Raw genomic sequence first — 23611 nt, forward strand, 5'->3', positions numbered from 1 at the left:
GCATAAGTCTGTACATTTTTGTGTGTTCACTATGTGTGTTTTTTTTACCGTGTTAATTCTTAATATCTAATACGATAAACATATTAATATTATATATTTTTCTCCCCTGAAAATCTTATAGGATTAGCACAATCGCTTATACCACCATGACTCGATAATTAGTAGTAAATAATAATCGTATTGATATAATTAGCGATAGCATGATGAACAAAATAATTAACTAAAAACCGATAATAATGATAATATTAATTAATGCATACCGCGAACTAATAATTGATGTCAATAGTTAATGTATCTTTCTTTACTTTCTCTCACACACTATTCTTTCTTTCTCTTTCACTCTCTTTCTCTCTCTCTCTCTCTCTCTCTATCTCTTTTTGCGACATTCACACTTAAGAATCTATTCTACATACGTATATATATAGGCATATATATTTTTATCTACGTACGATAGTATATATGGATATATATACTAACATATATATATTTATATATGAAAGTAATTTATGTTAATATACATGTATTTTTTGTTTAGAAATCTTTCTATGTATATTACACGTGTTATTTATATGTAATGTGTATATATATACAATGTATGTATATACATATATATATATACATATATATATATATATATATACGTTAAAAAGCGTACTTTAATATTATTCGAAATATCTTTCTAATTGTAATAAATTTCCTTTTTCGCGTTATTTATGTACTTTACGAAGAAAAAAACAAAAATAAACGATAAAGAAGTAACTACAAAAATTTGTGAAAGAAATTCATTTCACATACGGATATATATCATCCCAACGGAATCAAAATCAAGATAATGATACTCATTTTGCGAACGGGACCAAGTGTAGAAAAAAAATCGTTTGATCCCGTTTCCATCTCCGATCCTGGTTACGACACCCATCAGTACATATACCTCGATCGTTATAACAATTAATTCCTAAAATTGCTAATATAGAATAACATAAACAAATAGGATCCAGTTAGTTCTCGTTTGGAATCTCCAATTTGTTGTTAACTTTATTGCACCCTTACAAAAAACATCGATCGAGATATATATTGTATATGTGTGTTTGTATCTATCAGTGTGTATGCATAAGACAATTATATTTATAAAAATGTCTTTATCCATCTTTCTTCCTTTTTTTTTTCTGAACTTTTTTCAGAAGAGATGATATTGCATAAAAAAAAAAAAAATATAGAACAAGTGTAAAATAAGAAACGTATGATGTGTGGGTGGTGTTCCAGTAAAGATTTCGGATGGTCCATCGAGTGAAAAATAACAACTAAGATAAAAAAAGAAAAAAAAAAAGAAAAAGAGTGAAAAAATTGAAAATCCGTCGAGATGATATGAATTAATTAAGTGCAGAAATCTAATTTTTATCTATGAAACGATATTTTACTTTGACCTTCCCTAATTCTCTTATACTTTTTCCTCTAAAAATAAATAACACATCTAAATCACACATCATCTTGAAAAAGTCATTGATAGAAGATCGATTTACTATTTGCGTTTATTTTTTTTTTTTTGACTTTTCTTAATTGTCAAAGAGAACGAGGATAATGATTACGTGTTTAGCATCTTGGATATGAGTGAAAATCTTTTTTTTTATAGAACAATATGAATCTCCTATTATGAAGAGAATAAAGACAAAGATTTATTTATTTGCAAAGATAAATAAATCAATGAAAAAAAAAAAGTAATGATAATAATATATTCGAGATTTTATTTCGAACAACTTAAAGAGGATTAATAAAGTAGTATGAAAATTTCTTAACCGGATTGTCCCTTCCCATAAATAATCAAAATTCTCTAATATCAGCAGAATAAAAGCTAGAGCTGACTAAAATCGATTTGTATTCATATTTGTATACACTTAATAGATAAATTCGACGTATCACAACTCCAATTACGAGGAGTAAAGAAACGATGAAATTAAAAGGGAAGAAATTAACCGGTAAGAAACGTTTGACTAATAACAATCCTAATAAGTCTCCTCGTTCTCTTCGTACTCCTAAACTGTACGCTTTACCTACGTCGTTAAACTAGGGAAATTAAAACTAGTCGCATAAAGTGACGTTCATCAATATTGGCATTTTAAAATACACGCCTGTGTGCAAGACCGCATCGTAATGCACAAATATGTTCCCTTATCATCTTGATCATTAGACGAAAGATTTTATTCCTCTTCGCTTCTTCTTCTATTTTGTTTTTTCCTCTTTTTGTTTTTTTTTTTGTTTGGGATCACGTTTTGGCGCACGTGTTAAAAAAATATTCGCGGACTTACCGAGAGGATGGCATACGTACCAACTGTTGTATTTATTAGTCCGGCGAATATAGTATAAAATTGTGGAGTCTGTGGGTGAGCAGAATGTTTTCAGAGAAAAAAGTTAACAAACGTAGCGCCTTTTTTAAAAATGAACAAGACACTCCCAACGAGGAACATCGAGATGCGGATTAATCGTATTCACGTACATCTTTATCTTTATCTTTCTTTTTCTTTCTCGCTCTCGCTCATGCTCACGTTCTCTCTCTTTCTCTCTTTCTCTCTCTCTCTCTATCTCTATCTATCTATCCTACTTATCTCTTTCTCACTTTTTCTACTCTATCTATCTACCTTTATGTCGATTTTTGTTTTCATAAGGAACGATACGCGAAGCAAAGTTATAAATAAAAAAGTACAAAATACGTCTAAATCATGTAAATTCTTGGATGTGCTTTGCCTATCGTTAACCTTCATCCATTACATTTCTCGTGTTTTCCTATCTATTTCGCGATTATTTTTTATAACTATTTTCCAAATAATAAAAATGAAGCGAAAACTTCTTGTGAAGACATCTTCTTCTGGATCTTTCAACGTTCGCATTTTTTCTTTTAATAAAAAGAAAAAAAGATGTTTTCTCCATGTACTTTTGTTTCTCCACAAAAATTGCAGGCGCGTAGTCGTGGTGGTTTGTCATAAACCTTTACTAGTATCCAATCGTAGTATTCATTGTCAATTCATGACGATCTCCTTCCTCAATAAATAATCAGGAATAAATGAAAAAGTTTAACAAAAACTCTTTCATGTCGGAAAACTGAAAAATTCATCATAGTTGTCGTCCTCTTCTTCGTTCTAATCTTCATGTCTAACCGAATTGCATTTCTATGTTGATAAATGTTAACATGTAGTGACGAAAATGTAAATACATACATGTATATATGTATGTTTATATAGGCGAACTTGTAACATGGAAATTTGTAAGTGATTGGACACTTTTTCTTTTATTTTGCCATTTAATCTGCGTGATGAATCCTAACGAAATTAGATCTAAGGAATTTGAGACGGTTCATCAACATCTCTTGTTCATATCTTAACCTTTCTAACATTTTATTTTTAATTTTTAATTCACTGTTTAGATATTGAACGTATTGCTTAGCACTATTAAGAATCACCACTTTAGCAGCTCTTTCCTTGTTTTCAAGCGAAGGTACTGCACTACGAAGACCTTCAAAATAATCCTTAAGTTGGACTCGTCTCTGTCTTTCCATGTTATTATGTATATGTCGCTTGTCCTTATCTGCCTCATCGTCAGTCGAATTTTTCGAAAGAGCGCCATCTTTATTATTTTTCGTCATTCTTCCTCTAGTAGTGTTTCTCGTACATTTTCTTTTGTTATTTGTTGAAACAGCGTTCGATGTAGCTTTTCGTTTTCGTTTTGCACTCGTCGGTGGCCTGCCTCGTGGCTTCGGTGCATGAGTTGTCGTTACCACCATACTTTTCTTTTGTTTACAATTTGTTACCATCGTATTTTTCTTTTCTTTAGGGTTCGGTGATCGTTGTAAATATGAGTTGTAGTGATTCTTCTGCTTTTGTTCATCTTGACTAGGCTTCTCATACGTCTCTACGTCGACCTCTTCATCTTCATCTTCATCTTCATCTTCATCTTCATCTTCATCTTCATCTTCTTCTTCTTCTTCTTCTTCTACTTCTTCTTCTTCTTCTTCTTCTTCAACTGCTTCTACTTCTACTTCTTCATCTTCTTCTGTAACAGAAAAGCAATAAGATAATTAGTATTATATATTCGTTATAAATCAATAACTTAAACTTTAAACGCAAAATTTCCAATAAACGTCCACAAAAATTTTATCACGTATTTATTAAATATCCTATAAATATATCCTTCAAACATTAAAACATTTCAAGTAGTAGTTTTCTTTAAAAAAAAAAAATTCTCTAAAATCATCTTTTTTTCAGACGGTCACCACTAGTTGTGTCCTTTAATTCTTTGTGGCTCGGTGGGATTAAAAGTGTCCCACACCTTTTTGATACACCATAATGCACGGTGTACGGGACATTTTTAGTCCCACCTCGAAATATTATTGCAATAGCTACACATGCTCATAAGTTTATATTTCGTCTTATCTACGCAAAGCAATTGGTTATTAACTATTTTTTTTATATTTTTACATTATTACATTATGTAATACCTTTATAAAAAATATACTAATTTTGTTTAATTTAAAACGTAATCAAATTTCTCTATGCAACATAGGGTTATTTTATTATCTGAAATTTTGTGCCGCAAAGAGTTAACCCTTTGCACTCCGCACTACTTTCGATGCTGGGTAGCAGCAACTCCGCGCGACTTCACGGCAGAAACGGCACATTTACAGACTCTCGTATTATTTAGTATAACTTTGGAACCAAGTAACGGATTCTAATGATATTGGACCTATATTAATCTGTAGACATCAAGGAACATATTTACCTACAGAACTTTTACCAAAAGAACTTATTTACCAAGAGAATTTATGCGTGTAATAGCGTTGCATTGAAAAAAAAAAGCGAGCGTGTTCCATTGTATTTGAAATGTGATGCTATTTAATAATATTTCTTTGTGCATTATAAATCTCACTATAAAATGCGAGATATGCTTCTATAAAAACCTTTCTTCTACAAATTCTTCTTATCGCTCTTCTCAAATTTCGCCAAAAAGTTCTCGGACCGTCGTGAGCACCGTGTCTCGCATTCTCTTAGAACACAAAACCCGCTGACATTTTTTTTTATATATCTTTGTTATTTTACTATATTTTGATTCGATGTCTTGTGCTATTTTGAGAGAAAACATCAGGAAAACATGCATGTCTCCAAAAGTTGTGCTGAAATAACTCAATTCCCCGTAATCACTAATAAACTTTAATGTCTCATACGTTGAGACATCGGAGTGATAGACTAGAATCACGATGTCTCATAAATACGGTGAGGCAGCGGAGTGCAAAAGGGTTAATATTTTCAACGATCAAACAATTTTAATTTAGAAATAAAATGATATTAATTCGATTGAAATCTTTTGATGAATAAATAATTATTTGTTTAGCGCTCGATGAACGAAAAACTCTTTAAAGTGCGAAGCGATCGACTCAAAATACTTCGAAAAGTCATTATCACTGAACCGCAGTTCAGAGACCGCAGTCAAGCCCGTTAATTGACTGGCCAAGTCACTTCCCTCGACCCTTCTTACGATCAAGGCGAAGGTCAGCTGCAAACAGCGGAAACGATCGTTTGACCGTTCGCTTTCCTTCTCTTATTCTTTCTCAACGAGAGAACTACTTGGCACAGCCAAAAATGAGACTTTGAGCAACGTCCGGGCCAGTACATGGCGCCTTAATCGTCTTTTGGCGGATGTTCGATAATGTTTTATCTGAAGACTCCTGTCGTTTACAAGGGCAAACGCATAATCGACTCTTTCGAGTTCAAGACGAGTCACGAACCAAACCGTTAGAAGCAAGGACACCCTTTGACAAGGCGAACGATACCACGTGCTGATCAAAGAATAAGGAAAGACAATGGGAGAGAGAGAGAGAGAGAGGAAGAGAGAGAGGAAGATAGAGAATATGTAGGCGTACACTGTTTCTGTACTCGTCTGACGTTCCGCGCAATCGCTGGAAATCCGGTTGCTCCAGATTACTCTCTTCATCTCTCTTCCTTCTTTCCTTTTTCTCTCTTTGACAAACCCGGATACGAACAATGATGACTTTTGTCAAGGCCAAAACCAAAGTACGTTCCTCTAATCATATCCTTTTCTCTACTTCCGCAGATACTCATATTCGGCCTCTTTTCATTAAGAAAAGTCTTATCAACTACTTCCGACTAAAAATACAAATTAGACAGTAATCTAAAGTAAAAAGATCGATGATTCGATTAATAAGATAATACATTTTTAAATCTTCAATTTTCAAATCATATTTATGTAAAAGAGATTATTTACACGTGCACGTTGTATTTAACACTAGGACAGTATAGTGTTTAATATTGAAACTACTTGCATTGATTTGCATACACGATTCAATATTATATTTTCGCTCACCCTGACCACTTTGACCCAAAGCATTACGTAAAACAGAGAATTCTGAAAGAAAAAAAAAGAAATGACGAAGTAAACGCGACGAATTTCGTGTGAACGGAAACAAACCGAGGTGTCGACGATTTGCCTCGTCGATTCACGCTTTATTTATTCTAATCGGATTACAACTATCACGTCTAACTATAATTATAAGCTTTTGATAAAAATCAATTATACCGGCGGACTCATTTAATAATATGCACATTCATTAAAGTTTAGTTGTTTAGATACAATAAAACGTAGAAGTATCGATTAAATAAACATATTTTTCACGAGCGTATAATGTTTTTTCACGACGTTTAGAAATCGTTTATTACTTGTCTCGATAAATGTATCACTCCAATTATATATCAAGAAACACGTGCGTGAATCAATAAAAAAAAAAAAAAAAAAAAAAACAAAAACAAAAACAAAAAAAAAGACATAAAACCGATGATATAGAAGAAGAAAAAAGTATGAAACTTTTAAAAACTCGTTGTCCTCAAGGAACTTCATATACACGAAGAAACTGTTCGACTCTTATTAGCAGAAAAAGCAAAAAGGAACGAGGAAGGCGCCAACGCTTAGTCGACGCGCTTAAATTCACAGACTACCGGTGGGAGGAAAAATAAGAAAAAAGAAAATAAAAAAAATAATAAAAAAAAAGAAAAGAAAAGAAAGAGAGAGAGAGAGAGAGAGGGAAAAAAGGAGAAAGAAAGATGAGTATAAATGAAGAGACAGAGCAAGCGCATGCGTAAAAGACCCACAATGCTTCCACGTGTTTCGCATGGCCTCCGTTCGGGCGCGCGAGCGTTACTGGCGTTCGGCCAAAGCAAGCGGAGAGTGAAAAGGCGCTAAACTTCTAAAAATAACATCATTACACACCTATATCCGAATTAGGAACCGGCCGGCTCTCGATATCTATCCGTAACACTCTCCCTCTTTCATTCTATATCTCAGAACACCCCTCCCTCTCCATCAACCTTCCTCTTTCTATTATTCTTTCTTCTCTTTCTTTCTTACGAGACTAGCGCCGGCTTTTCATAGGCGCCACGTGTGTCATCATCATTCTTTATAATTTCAACGAAGAAACCGCACGTTCCGCCCGAATTCCGCCATTTAACATGCTCCAACACCTTCGTGTTTGCTACTCTAGCAAACAACGAGCGAGCGAACGAACGAATGAACGAACCAACTAACTAACCAACCAACCGACCAACCGACCAACCGTACAACCAACCAACCCATCTCGAATTTCCTTCTTCCTTCTCGCTTCTTCAAAAATCTTCAGCGAGAAACATTTTAGTCTTATAAGAGAGCACTGGTAATTATGTACAAACTCTGATTTTTGTCAAACTTTTTCCACACTTCTAGTGATTTATGAAGGAATATACATTGCACCCTTTAAAAATTGTGAAAAAAAAGTGATAGAAATATTATATAAATTTTTACGTTTATTTATATTTGTTTGCTTCGGTAGCATAACGAGTGCGGCACGGTCGTGTATTCCTAATATCGCTGGATCGAATCTGCGACGAAGTAAATATTTTTATTTATTTCATTATTTCTCATGTTTATTATTGTATAAAGTATAATTATAATTCACTTTATTTTTATTTTGTTTATTTTTCTGAATTACCTATGTTATATTAATTTTATAACAAGGACACATAATGCACATTCATCATGAACCACTACCAAGTGTGAAAAGTTTGACAATAATCAGAGATTGTACATGATTGCCGTGTCCTTGTTAGCATCGGTCACACTATTTATCTATTTTTCTTTTCTCTGTTTTTTACCTTTTTTTTTTTATTATTTAATTTCTAATTAAAAGTATAAGAAAACGTTCAAGTAAGTAAAACAGAACGCGGAAATTGATCGATCGCGATTGACCTTGCCCCATATGACATTATACTTGTCGGTCGATCATACAATCATTCACTCAGAGAGTCACTGGCACGCAGTAATATTTCTTTCTCGTTTTATTTGATATTTTTCTTTTTTTTCTTTTTCTTTTTCTTTTTTACAACTACTGTTCTTTTTCTCAATGATAAGAGTTAATATAATATCATGAAAAATTTTATGTCGTTTCAAATGTATTGCGTGCTCACTTGCGTAATGTATTGATAAAGAGAAAACCTTGATCGTAATATTCTCACGATTAAAAGCATGTAAAAAAGAAGTTATTATATATATATATAAAACTAAACTAATCATTTTGAAGAAGTCGTAAGAAGAAAAGATATTGGAAAATTTAAATAAAATTCCATTGGATTATCACAATCATTTTGTATAACACACACACTACTTAATTTATTATTAATTAATTAAACATTCATATTTCGTATTTCACGGCATATGAACGTATTGAAATAAATCGCTAATTTAATTAATAAAAAAAAAAAAGAATAATTATTTTTTATAAAAATTAAATAATCGTATTATCGATTGTGTTTGATAGTAAATCCTTCGACTGTTGAACTTTAATAACACTACGTAGAATACACTTGCATGGAACGCGGGTATAACGACGGGAGGCTGCGGAAGGGTCGGCGGCATGGCTACGAAGAGTCTGGACCACTATCCTCTCTCCCTCTCTCTCACTCTCTTTCTTCCTCTCTCTCCTTTCTTTCTCATCCTCTTTAACCCACTCTCCATCTCTTTTTCATGCCCGCGCAAAAAGCGCTCGAGGGGAAGCTGCCTTCGTACGAACAGTGGAGAGGAGGGGAGAGAAGTGGCAGAAGAGTACACAAGAGAGGAGAGGAAAGGAGAGAGGGATTGGAACGACGACGGCACATGCAGCCGCGTAAGAGCGACCTTGGAGGTCAGTGCTCTCGCGTTGTAAAGCAGGCCATAGTAGTACGTCGACGCATATCGATCCGATCACCTCCCTCTCCCTCCCACTCCTCTCTCTCTTTTCCCCTTCTGTCCTTTTCTCTCTTCCTCTCTCTCTCTCTCTCTTTCTGTCTCTCGTGTTGAGATAGGCAACCTAAAGAGCTAGGTGAAGTGTGGTGTGATGTGGTGTGGTGAGGTGAGGGTGAGTTGAGTTGAGTTGAGGTGGGGTAGAGTAGGATGGAATGAGATGAAGTGAGAAGAGGAATAGGAGGAAGAAGAGGAGGACGAAGCTTTTCGCCAAATATCGAGCGCGTCGGATCCGAGCAGGGCAACGCGCCCTCGGCCCGAGTCGTCGCGACGCAACTATGACGCCCTTCACTCGGTGTCGACGCACCCTACTACACAGTAAACGTCCTTTCACGATCGCGACCACTTTTTCATTCTACTTTCTTCCACGTGATATACACATTCCATTATTTCTTTAAATTCCTACAAATTAAAGTAACAGTATTTGTATTATGTGTTTTATAACCGAATTGTATTAGCGAATTTTCATTGATTTTTCTGAATGATAATAATCATATTCGCGATTTACCTCTCTGTGTTATATTTTTTGATGATTTTTCGAGATAATTTTCTATAATGATTTTTTTTGCGAATAATTTTCAAGAACTTTTTACAATCATTTTTATTTTGTCAAACTTTTTTTATAACGACTTTTTTATGATTACTGCCCTAGAAATAAATTATATGTCTAAAAAAAAAAAAAAAGACAAAATTTAAGAAATATCATTCGCGTGAAACAACGCGAGAGAGAGAAAGAAAAAGAATGATTACTCCGTTTGATAAGCACCAAACGATGAAATTTTCAACGAGCCAAGTTTCAAGCAACGAGAAACGATAACGAGAGAGCGAGGTTCTTCGCCGCTCGACGACCCGTTGCCAAAGCGATAAATCGAAAAGATACCACCAGAGAAATCCGTGTTGAGTCCGCCTAGAAATCTACGGTAGAGACGAGTTTGCTCGCATATCCGTGACCTGTGCGAACTTCTTCTCTGGATCGTCTATTTTAAAGTCCACCGAGAAATCAATTTCTACGAAGTTGCAAAAAAGGTGAAAGATGGAAAAAGAAAAACAAAACAAAACAAAAAAAATAGTTTTACACGTTCCGTATCGCATGGATCGTATACGTTCCACTTTGAACTCTCTATTTAGGTTAATTGAGATTTTTGCCCACAAAGTTCAAATAAGAAATCAACGAAAATCAGTCCGACGTATAACACGTTAAAAGGTATAATTGAATAGAATTTGTAATAAGATTGTAAATAAATGAGTATAGGAGCAACGGGATCCCACGGTTTAAGGTATTCGTCCAATGACGATGATACTTTTACTCCGAGCAATGCGTTGCAGGTGACGACACACGTTTCTCTTCCTAGTCACTCGGTAAGTAAGTACGTACATATATACACAAGTATATAATATAAGACGAAGCCATAAATCTCAACTTAGTCGAGCCTCGTGATACTTCTCTCTTTCTCTCTTTCTCTCTCTCTCTCTCTCTCTCTTCTCTCTCTGCCTTCAAACTCTTATACGTGTGTTTATATGTCTGTGTGTTTTACCATCATCACCGACCGATCCAGTTACGAAAGCGATCGGTCGAATTGACGCAAAATCAACGGATCGAGAGAGTCGAACTAGATTTACCAGCTAGTTGAGATACTTAACAAATCTCGTTCTTAAAATAAAAACATTGCAATAATATATTTCTATATGATTTAGAATAGATTATAAACTTCCTACAGATGTTCCGAAGTAGCCCTGATGAATGAACACGTAATAGATAAGATATAAATGCTCATTAAATATTGTATTTTATCGATTCATTAATTGATGTCAAAAGAAAAGGAAAAGCGAATTAAAATTAGGATAAGAGAATATCTAGTAAAAAATAATAAGCTAGATATGTTACGTGTATTTCCAGATCGAATCGTCGAATGCTCTCGATTCATTGACAGTTATCTATGGCAAAAGATTTAAAACTCGAAAATTATATATACGAACGAGGTCAAATATATCCGTATCTATTCGCGTGAACAAGTTTATCGGCTAGTTGTCGTGTTTTACTCTTAACAATATTAAAATAAAAAAAAACCTAAAATATCTTTAAGTATAGGCAAATTCCGTTTGAGTACACGTTGCGATGCGTACGAAGAAATAGAAAGTAAAAAGGAACAAATCAGGAAAGAAAATAATAATATATTCAAACTGATAAAAAATGATGAATTATAAATTATTCATTTGAATTCTACAATTCTATATTATTTACTTTGTTTCATTAGACTTTACGAAAATTGTAATTATTAAAAAATTTTTATTTATTAATTAATCTAGTAAAAAGTTATCTACATTTAATTGGATCATTGTACCAGTTACATAAAATCAGTCAAAAAGATTTAAAATTAAAGGACTTAATTTTAAATAAAAAACATAAATTTTCAAGCAAAATAAGTACATTATGCAAAAGAAAAATTAACTACTTTATGTTATAAAATAGTGTAAGAATATGAAATAGAAAACAAAAAGAAACGAAAAAGGAAGGATTTAAACAATCGGTGTCGCGAAATTTTACGAGGATAGAAAACAAAAAAAAAAGAAAGAAAGATAAAGAGAGAAAGAGATAGAAGAAGATTTGACTAAGCTGCGAGACGGGTTGAACGAATAGAGAGGATAACACCCAGGAAGCGTCCCAGTTTAGCAGACGGCATTAGAGAGAAACCGCGGCCCACACGCTAGGCGGTATCCGCCCACAAAATGAGATGCGCTAACGTCATCCGGGCAGAACGAGAGAGTGAGAAAAATAGAGAAAGGGTGACTACGATTGTGACTATAACTACGACTACAACTACGACGAAGACGAAGACGAAGACGAAGACGAAGACGAGGACAACAGTGCATCATCGTCTGATTGACTCATGGAAAATGCCAATAGTTTTGCGAGTGGTGTTCGATCTTTCTCTTTCTCTTTTCTCACACTGTACCATGCGCGCGCGCGCGCGCGCTCACATCGGTTGCGTTTCTCCGTCCGTTCGATAGCAGGGTGGTTAGGCGAGCGAACTGGCAAGCTGGTTCGAACGAGAAATGCAATAAGAAAAGAAAGGACGTTAGCCGACTAATCGGGGAGACGAAAGGAATAGCCTCCTCTTTCGCGATGCAGAGAAGGAGAAGGAAAAAGAAGAAAAGATGGGTGGGAGAGAGAGAGAGAGAAAGAGAGAGAAGAAAGAGGAGAAGAAGAAGAAGAAGAAGAAGAAGAAGAAAGAAAGGTCCTTGCAATCCTGATGCGCACGCGTGCGTCTCCTTCATCGTTCTTCTTTCCTCTTCTCTCTCTCTCTCTCTTTCTCTCTCTCGGTCAAGTATTCGACGATTAATCCGAGTAATTTTACTTTTCTGTCGCGAACAAAACGTTACTTTCATTTATTTAAAACGTCTCAAGAAATCTGATAGTATTTCTAAAGGACTTTCACTCGGATGATTGATTTTTATTTATTAATCTTTCAATTTTGTTATTTTTCTCTAATAATTACAATTATTATTATTATTATTATATCTTTTTTTTATGCTTTCTTTCTTTCCTTCCAAGATAATTAAATGATATTGAGCGTAAGAATTTGCAAAAGAAATAAATAAAAAACAATGTATATATATATATATATAAAATGTCCGACGAAACGGTGAAAGAGTCCACCGCCGCCGAGACCGCTCTCGAACGATCGCGTTTCGAGCATCGAACCGTTTTCTTAAGCGCCAAAGGGAGAAAGTTGTCGGCCTCGTTCATTTCAGTTGGACGGATACTTACAACTCACCGCCGTGGAATTAGTTCCGATCAATTTCGTGCAAAGTTAACTAGCTGAATGCGTGTCCTATGTACGTTTTCGATATATTTATATAAACGAATGATTTCAAAGTCTTCAAAGAGAAAGAGAAAGAGAAAGAGATGCAACAAATAAAAACAAAGTGAATAAAACTTTCAATTTATATTAAATTGAACATATTTTGACGTTGTCAAATTCGAGAAAATTCTGCTCGATCAGATAACCAAATATAAAACTCTTATTTAACAAAACAAAAAAAAAAAAGAAGATGCTTTATGTATATTTAAATATAATAAATATTTGTTCTTTTTTAATTTTTCGAAAACAAACTACCAATTTTAAACATGGGATTGTCTGACACTGAAAAAAGTCGCCTAGATAATCTTAAAAGTATTTCGTGGAAAGTTGATATAAAAAAGTTAAATGTTTCTTTTTTAATTTATTTGAGATACGTCATGTTAAAAGAAAACACTATTCGCGAGAAACGAATAAATGAAAATGAAAATGTTTTTTGACTTCTATTCGCTGATGGGTTACCCGAAAGATGGACCTAAAATCATCAAAAATAATAGGAATTATTTTAAACAATTAACAAACGTATAATTATTTTGTAAATAAATACTAAATTTGTTAAAAAATGGGATCGAATCAACTGCAACATCTAATATAATATATTATACCATTTAGAACAATTTATGGAAACCGGTTTCCGCGAGTTTATTTTTAAAGAACAAGTGTTACCGTTACTACGACATTATTTTTTCTGACTAGAATGTCAAGTTGATTGATTTAATTTTTGTTTCTTTAAGTCGATGAAAAAAAAAAAGAAAAAAAAACGTTATGACGTTTCAAACAAAAATTTCCTCTATGATCGAAAATATATATTCATGTAGATAAAAATACATATATAAAAGGATCTTTAGAATAAGAGTGGTGGTCATGATAATTTTACGTTCGATGTTTATATCCGATCGACCCTCCTACGCAGCTGTGATGTGTATAATGAATGAACGAGTCACGTCATCAAGGAGATGCGCTTTTACGTTCACAACCTCTCCACAAAAATAGGCGCCCACTTGTTAGTAAAGGAAAAGCGTAATTATAGCCAAAGCAAACCGGAGACCGACTAAGCGGAGAAACCGGCAAAAGAAAGAGAGAAAGAGAGGGAAAATAAAGAAAGAAAGAAAGAGAAAGAAATAGGAAGAAAAGAGAAAGAAAAGACTCGTTCTTACACTCCTAGAATACCTAGAAGCTTTAACTCTTACCTTCGTAATACAACAAGATAGAAAGAGAAAGAGACATCGAGATGTATTAAACCCACTTGCGATCGATTCTACGAAAGAGAATAGTTTTGCAATAACAACCAGAAGGAACGAGTTACGTTCGCGGTGAAACTGCATTTCAATGAAATTAGGATACCGCTCACGTTGTTCTCTAGACTTTACATCTCGATAACAGGACGCAAGTACAATGCGTTTTCTGTTTTCCTTAATGCATGAATCATTTAAATAATTTTCCTACAGTTAATAAATAATATAAGGTTGACTAGTAATTAATTTAGCGAAAAGTAATATAAATTACATTTAATAATAAATAAGAAATAAAATTATCCTTTTTATCCATTAATGGTGTGTTTGAAATTATTAAAGATTATTATTTGCAAATTGTTGTTTTAATTTTTTAAGAATGATATTTTAAATATCACGAGTAAATCTTTCTCACAATCAATGATAAAATAAGCAGTAAGAAAATCACAAAAGATTAGAAAATAACTAGTAAAAACGTGTTCTCTTTCGTATTGTTTGTAAAGCAATCTAACACGAAAGGATATGTATATGATATACGTTTTGATTACTTTTCATAGCGATTTTTATGAAATTTTATTTACCATCGCTTATTTAATCTTATTTGTAGAGAAACAAAAATCTAAGAAGAAAGAGTAATAACAGCTTGAAAGATATCTAAGAAATTTAAACGAAATTTGAATCAACGATTTTCAATATTTGAGTTTGATATCACTTTTGATATCATGATTTGTGTCACACGAAGTTAAAGGGTGATGAAGAAAAATAGAAACTGAGCAAACCTTTGTGAAGATATCCGATTGTCCGATTATGAACAACTTGTCTACCTGAAAAATATATGAGCCGTTTATTTTAAAAGTGGCCTAACTCCATTCTTGGTAAGAAAACGCATATCATTCACTTAATAATTGCCACTGTTTTAATAGCAACTATAAATTGAACACCCTTAGATACACTTAAGCAGTATGACTCGTTACTATCCTGTAACTTATATTTTTAATTGCATTGAAACGCAAACCCATCATCAATATCTCGATTCAAACATAAATGGAGAGTTAGGCCATTTTCAAAATAAACAGCTCATATACGAATATAAAAAAAGTTGCTTTTTATTTCCTTACATTATTCATTTTCTTGTAATATTTCTTTTGCTTGGAAATTTTACTCCATTTAGTCGAACAAAATAGAATTAACACAAAGAAAGGGTCTTTGAACAAAACAAAAAAGCAAGCGTATCTTTTTCTTTTTCTCGTAATGGAGATAACAAAAGGGGGGAAAAAAACAGAGGAACGATGTTCAGATTTGTTAAACTTGCTAACATCGTCTTTTAAGCAACCCATAACGATACAACTAAATAAATAGTACAGAATAAGAGAAGAAAATGTGGTAAAGAGACATTTATATGCTGTTTTAGCTTCGTTCGATGAACACGATACGAGTATTTTGAAAAATACAGGGAACACACATAGTGTCAGTTTTTCTAATGTTTACTCGTTTTTAGAGAAATTTCTTATGTAGCAAAATAAATACATACGAACACAATGAAAAAATAATAGTCAGCAAAATTTTACTTATATGAAAAAATTCCAATCATTTTTTTCCACGGATCTAATTACTACGGACGAGGAGAAATACAATGTCACACGCCATACGTGCAAATATTTTCTTGAAGATCGAATGATAAAAAATGTCAATTTGATATAAAAAATAAAATAAAAAGAAATCTAAATATCATCGATAAAACAAGAACCGAGATTTTTCATTAACAACAAATTTCAAACAATATCGAGCACGTCACGAATTAAACGATAAACTTGTAATACGTAGAAAAGGATAATTTTTAACAAAATTTGTTAACTTTTATCAAAACTTAACGAAAGGAAACGTTTGCATTTCTGAAGAATAAACTAACACATGAACAAATCAAGAAATATTATTAAAAAAAAAATAAAAAAAACTACAATATACATATTTATTCTCAAGACTGTGATTTTAGCACTCATTACTAAAATGCAACTTCAGTTTAGAAGACATTTGAAAGACTGAATTGTTAAAGAAAATTTATAAACTAAAGAAACTTTCAACAAAATTAGGTAAAAACAGAAAATAATAAAAATAGGGTTGTAAAAAGGAAAAAAAAATCTAAGTTCGAAATAGGCATGACCTTGTATTGTAAAATGCAGAAGTGGGAAAACCTTTCCTTCCCTTCCCTTCCCTTCCCTTCCCTTCCTCTTAACTCTTTCTTACTTTCTCTTTTTCTCTTTCAATGGTTTTCAAATTGCGCGCACGAAAGGGATGCTTATCTCGCAGTCGACGATTTAAAATTGTGGCGCCAAAGACGACGATTCAGGTCTTTAATTCAAAAAACGCGTCTTTTGTAATCGTCGACACGACGAATGCGTGATTCAGCAAAATTACTATTTATTAGCATTCCGAGGAGGTGTAAGAGGAAAAATGACGGTGTTGAAGAGCGATATTCTAACGTCAAAGCTCGAAGCTAATTTCCGCTCTCGTAAAATCGATGCATATATGCATATACACATACACACGTGAAGCGTGTAGACATTAGAAAAAAAAAAACCGAAACAAAAAATAATGACATTACGATATCGATTTCACAATCATAGTTTCTTCTTTTAACCAGATTTATTCTTTCTTTTTCAAGTTCTATATATAGTATATAGAACATTTAAAGAAGTTTAGATTACAAAAAATTGAATAAATATGATTGTTATATAATTGACAGTCAACTTGAATAAACCTCGATTGTTTTCACGTTCGTTAAATATTTATAACGACTCAAGAATAATAGTAGCATATCTTAGCAGCATTTTACATATGTGTAATGTCGAGTTTTGGCGGTAACATATACATAAATACGAAAGAATTGAACAGGATATAGAATAAAATGATGTAATTATAAACTATCCACCTAACAAAATAAATAATAAATTTTATATATTAACATAAACAATCACTAATTGTAAGTTTGTTTCTGCGAACACAATGCTTATCGCTAATAAATTCTTACATTTAAATCTTCCCTTTTCTCGATTTGAAAGCCTAAATTATCGAGAATTTCGTCATTACCTTCTTTTCTATTTTTTATTAATTTTCTCTTACATTATCTATCAACCTCCCTCCCCCTCCCCCGTCCTTACCTGACTTATATAATTATCACAATATCAGTCATTCTTTCAAAATATTTGCGGGACATATATAGTTATGTAATAGTAAGTTGCAAGCTTATAATAGCATGAGGAAAAAATGAAAATAACAAAAATTTACTAATATAAGTTTTTCTAAACAAATGAAAAAAAAAAAGAAACAAATGAAAGGAACAAATTGATGTCACACGATCGAAAAATTATACTTTTGGTCGAAACGCCGAGCACGTAACTGCACCCACCGAATTCCAGAAACGTGTAGCACGGACGAACGAAGCGGAACGACGACATCGTATGCATTTTCATGCGGACGCGAGCGAATGAACGAACGACCGAGCACACCTTCGCGGTGCTGACCGACGCGTTCCACAACGATTTTCCTGGAAGCTAACCGAATAATTTGCATGTGGAGTGGGAATCACCATTTCGCCCCTACCACCAACTCTATTACCAACATCCTCTTTTCTTTTCAAAGAAGAAATAAGAATAAGAATACCTACACGAAGAATAAGCTCATTCAAACCCAGCTACGAGAAATTCATTTAAATGAGGATATATCTGAACTAACAAAGTAAATGCAAAAGGTCAAGGTATAATTTCTATTTCTTAAACACAATGCACCCAATACTACGAATTGATCTCTAACAAACAATTAAAATTGTAATTATTTCTATTTTGTTTATACTGCAGATCATGTAAGTATTGGCACGATATATTTCGCAATATTAAACGAACCGGGAAAATATTTTTTTTGAAGCGTCATCGTAATCTACCGTCGACTGTAGGTAAGTGTGTTACATGTACCTGTATCAGGAAAAAAATAATATATATATATATATATATATGTATATTCGGCGAACAAAGTGCATCGGTTTTTTATAATAACCGTTTAACCTTCTCTGGATTCTGTCAGGATGATTAATCTACTGGATAAAATAAGAAGAAGAGAGAGAGAGAGTATGGAAGGGGAAGGATCTATTTCAAGGAATTCTACGATTATCTTTTACAAAAATATTTTGTTCTTTATAACTTTCATTTTCACAAAGTAAATAAAATTAAAAAGATTCTCATAAAAACAGGAACAAATTTATTCGCACTAAGTAATCTCTCAGTAGTAGTGTGACGTTCGAGAAAAGCGTTAGATTGGCGCCATCCTTTAGACGAGGAAACATACATATGTAGATACAACGCGGATGTTGCGGCTTCATAGGAAAATTTTTCTATCGAGATCGTTGTACGGAGCGTAGGTCGAATCGATAGTAAGAAAAAAGACATAGGCGCGATAACGTTACACAGCTAACGATATAAAGTAATAATATCGTTACACTTAATATGTAAGAAATACAGTTATGATAAATCTCGTTTATCTCGACCACCGAAGACATTTTAAAATATCTAGAACCTTAGTTTCACCGAATAAAAAAAATCATATTAAATATATATATATATATATATATATATTGAATACATTTATCGATTTATCAAGTATAATTCTTACATTTATATGAAGATATTGAATGAAATATTACTATTATTTAAAGCACAAAAGTCTAATATAATACGAAAAGATAAATAATATAATATATTACGTAAAATTTCGAATGAATTATAACAAAAAAAAAAGCAATAATAAGGAAGATTCGCAAAAGAGAATACCGAAGGGGCGTGGTACCCGCAGCAGACAGCACTGAGCATCCCTCACCGCCCGGAGCGCGACTGCGCGCGAATGGCAAAAAGGCTTAACCGCATTCCGGCGACCATTTAAACCGCCACGGCGAGGTCCCACGCCTGACCGCAAGCGGCGACCGGCTATCGACTGACGTCACGCGGTACCGCGTGACCTTCGAGTTCCCGCGCGACCAAGACGCGCATGCGCAGACACTTCCAAATGTCTCTATTCCTTTAGAAGTCTTATAAGTTTTCTTATCATTTTATTTATTTAATTTTCTTATATTTCCCCTTCCCCCCTATCCCCCTAATAACTTTCTCCCACATCCTTTAATTGTACTGGTCGTTATAATATAAATCTTTATATAAAATGATAGAAATGATTTCTTATTTGATATAGTTGTAGAGTAGTAGACATTTCTACTATCTTGATTCAATTCACTCCGAACGATTTCATATAACTTTGCAATACTTATGTAAGAGGTTCTCTTATGTATGCGTACGTCTATGTATATGTGTATCTATATACATATATAGATATATATATATATACATACCATGCCGCTCTTTCGATCTTTTCGCATCTACCTTTTTCGGTCGGCCCACTGGCGCGAAATAAAAGGAGAATAAAAGGAATATCGGAGCCGATTAATCAGCGAGGACAACGAACGGAGAGGAGAAACAGAGGTCATCTCGATCTGCGCAGAATATTCGGAAATATATCGGAAAAAAAGAAAAAGAAAAAACAAGAAAAAAAAAGGAAAAGAAGCAAAGTGAGTTTTAGAACGATAAAAATAAACAAGAATTTGTTTTCGTTTTAATCAATAACATAAAAATTGCATAAAAGTTCGTATTAATTTCCAATTAAATAAATCGATCAAATAGAGAAAGAGAGTTCATCTAATTATTGAAATTCTATTTAAGCTTGTTTGAATGAAGATATTATCGAAAATAATTGTTACGATATCAGTTTCGCCATTTTGTCGAAGATACACCGTGCAACATGGAGAGGAGAAAAGCTTTCTTCGCCTTTTAAACGTCAAACATCGAGTTATATATCCTGAGGCGGCGGTAGAGCGTCAAAAGTAGCGATTTAGAAGTCGTGATTCAAGCAATTACCAATTACGTAGAGATCCGACTGCGCCAAGATCAAATTTGCAGTGTGTCCGGTCGCACGGTATCGTCGAGCTTCTTCACGACCTATTAAGAGAGAGCCGACGTAACGAGGACGAAAAGCGTATACATTTTGAGACCCTTCTAATGTCTCTCCCCTCCTCTCTTCTATTATAACATCTAGAGAGTTCCGTCTATACTGATTTAGATTCTAAATGGCAAAGAAAAAGAAAGGAAGAAGGAGAACACATCTTCTTATCTTCGATGAAAATAAATTGTTCATTTTTCCAAGATCGCGCAATATTATCTCGCTTTAAGCTTCACAAGATTGAACCATTACAGAAATATAGAAATTCATCAAGGTCGTTTAGAGTTGGAGCAAGAAGAGGAAGTAAAGGAATCCTTCTTAACGATAATAGTCGTCACTTGGAATTTCAATTTCTCGTCGTTTTGCGCGTCTTTTTAAGAAATATATACGCGATAAGACGAATAAAATAAATAAATTAGAGTTAAAAAATAAAAAACAAATTCATCTCGTCTACGGGACACTACAAATATTTTCAATTCAAAAAGGAAGAATACAAAAGTATAAATTTATATACCTAAAACTATTTAAATATATCATTTAATTTTTAAAAGAACAAGCGGCGAATATTCGTTATTCGCGAGTTGCTGGCAGCTATGGCAAAAAGGTTCCTCCTCCTGTTTGAGAGAAGGGACAGGTTCGGACCACCCCCCCTTCTTTTTTTTCTCGCGCGAAGGAATGAGATCGAGACGCGTCTTTACAACCTACCGAATACTAAGTCAGCCCCCCGTGTATATACACGAACACTTTGAAATGAAACTTTCAAGCAGCCGAAGTGGCACCTTCTAAGAGGCAAAAGACGGTAAAGTAATCAAGTTACAAGGCGCAACGTACGTGCCTAGGTCACGTGCGCGCGTAAGAGCCGCAACACACGTGCGTTGTCTCTAGAAGAGTACTCTCTCTCTCTCTCTCTCTGTCACTACTTCTCTCTTTTTCTTTCTTTCCTTTCATCGCATATTCTCTTCTCTCTCTATATATCTTTTACACTCTTACTCCTTTACTCTTTTATTTCTCTCTCTCCCTCCTCTATCTTATATACGTGCACGTGAAGTCTACCTACACGAGGTCGCCGTCACCGGCGCTATCTCGCTTATTCTTCTTCAGAAAAATCTCACAGTCATCGGCTCATTTTGTTATCTCGAAAAAAAAGCTACGTCCACACTCCTACGATTTTCTCGAAAAAAAAAAAAAACTTGAATAAACAAATAACAATAGAAAAAGATCGTCCCTTTTTGTTTTATATCGATTACGATATTTATGTATATATGTCAGCGTTATATTGTTATATGTCAAATCGTACAAATCCTGACTTACGTAACCGAAATAACTAAGCGTTTCGAGGAAAGCATATAAAACAGAAGATTTTTATTATACACTAGTTGTAAAACTAGTAGTTTTAGGAAATAAGAAGAATTATATATGAATTTATTACAAGAAGCGAATGTAGTTAAAAGGTCAATATAATAACACGATTAATTAAAAAGCCAATTTTCAAAGGACAGAAAGAAAAAAAGAAAGAATCTAAAAGAATTCATCATTCGCGTTTATCTGATTTTCGTTTTTGTAGTTTACGAAAGAAATTTAATTTAATCCATTAAATCAATAGAGAAACACTTTATCTTGAGATTAGATAACCTTCGCATGAAAACGAAGAAATAAATATTTTTTGTCTCTAGATGTACTAACAATGCAGTATTATAGATAAATATTGAAATAAAATAACAAAATATTTTTCTTATATTTAGGATCAAATTTCAATCTCATATCATAACTATTCATCTATTAAAATTCATATGTTACTTATCGTTAGTTGAAGTATGTTTTTCATGCATACTGCATTTCTGCTTTTTTTTTTACATTAAAATAGGTCAGTATAATTATTTTAAGGGTTAAGCTGATCATTTCGCGAATTAACAAATTTCAAAAAGTAACAACAACATACATATATACATACGTGTATATACTTTTGTATTATCTTTTTAAATCGATACTGTTGCTATTTAAATCAGAAGTGTTCCGGTATGAAAATGATAAGATGCAACTGCATAAAAGATACCAAGATAGAAGCTAATAATAGACAACCGACCGTCATTACAACCGCGACCTATTGACATACATATGTAAGCGTGTAATATTTGCATAAAAAAACAGTGCACGAGCAATGTCGACATATGGTGCAATATAGTTATAGTAAATCAACGGTATTATGATTTTCCTCGAATGTTACAATCCTACGGTATATGTATTTGTTCTTTAACGGTGTACGAGTATCGATTTCGTAAATTAATGTTATTTGAAAAGTGAAAGAATATAAATTTTCTTAGATCGACGATCGTCTCATGGAAATATTCGCAGAAATCTACCGTCAAGAAGAAGAAGCAAATGATGATGATAATCGTGAATCCTTCTAACGTTGAATTATCGTTCCTAGTTTGCGATTACAAAACAATATTTTAATCGAAGATAACTATCAACGTTGAAGAAAACTGTAAATATACTTGATTTTCCTTTAAGAAGTATGCACTTACATATATATGTATGTAACTCATCTATTTTTCTATAACCTTGAATACCAACATACACAAGTTTATGAACTGCATATATATAAAATATAATTCAAGTATAATCATTTCTTCGATAACTTGACAAAGTCATCATCGTTGCTCTCGTATAAAAAAAAAAAAAAAATGAAAAAAATAAAAAATAAAAAATGAAAAAAAAGGACAACAAACGAATAATTTATTGATCGACTTGAAAAAATGGAATGTAGGAAGTAATAACATTCGAGTGTTGTTTGATATGCAAGCGTTAATTACTCCTGATAGCAAAAATAGAAAAGAAATGAATTTAATAATATCTCTAAATCAATAAATTTTTTTGAAAGTATCGAACGCAGTGAATAGTTAAGGAAGTTTCTAGTAAAGGCAAAATGGAAATGGGGAGAGTGTGAGATTGGAAGTTTAGGGGGAATTTTATAGTAAGACTCTTCTGAAAAGGGGTCTTTTCTCTTTAGGCTATTGCTAGATGTGGGTACTGTACAATCAACCAATATAAAATATTGGTCAATTGAAACTTCCCGAAAATAGTTTGTTCATTCCGTGTTGCAATATGGTACTACAATTATCGTGATTTACATTAACGTCTAGAAAAATATCTTTACGTGCTAAATGCGACGTTTCTTTA

At 33.3% G+C, this 23611-nt stretch overlaps 1 protein-coding gene across 1 annotated transcript in view; it reads right to left on the bottom strand.

Moving 5' to 3' along the window:
- Positions 1–657: 657 nt before the first annotated feature.
- The window catches only part of Myc (bHLH transcription factor Myc), a 31660-nt gene continuing 8706 nt past the window's right edge, over positions 658–23611 (bottom strand). The window contains exon 3 of the mRNA XM_089178027.1: positions 658–4041. Within this exon, the coding sequence (XP_089034153.1) occupies positions 3293–4041 (749 nt within the window). The 3' untranslated portion in view covers positions 658–3292. The remainder of the gene's footprint in view (positions 4042–23611) is intronic.

Source organism: Polistes dominula, unplaced genomic scaffold (genome assembly GCF_049000335.1).
Source record: "Polistes dominula isolate Pdom_NZ unplaced genomic scaffold, Pdom_raw_medaka contig_77, whole genome shotgun sequence".
NCBI classification, from domain to species: domain Eukaryota; kingdom Metazoa; phylum Arthropoda; class Insecta; order Hymenoptera; family Vespidae; genus Polistes; species Polistes dominula.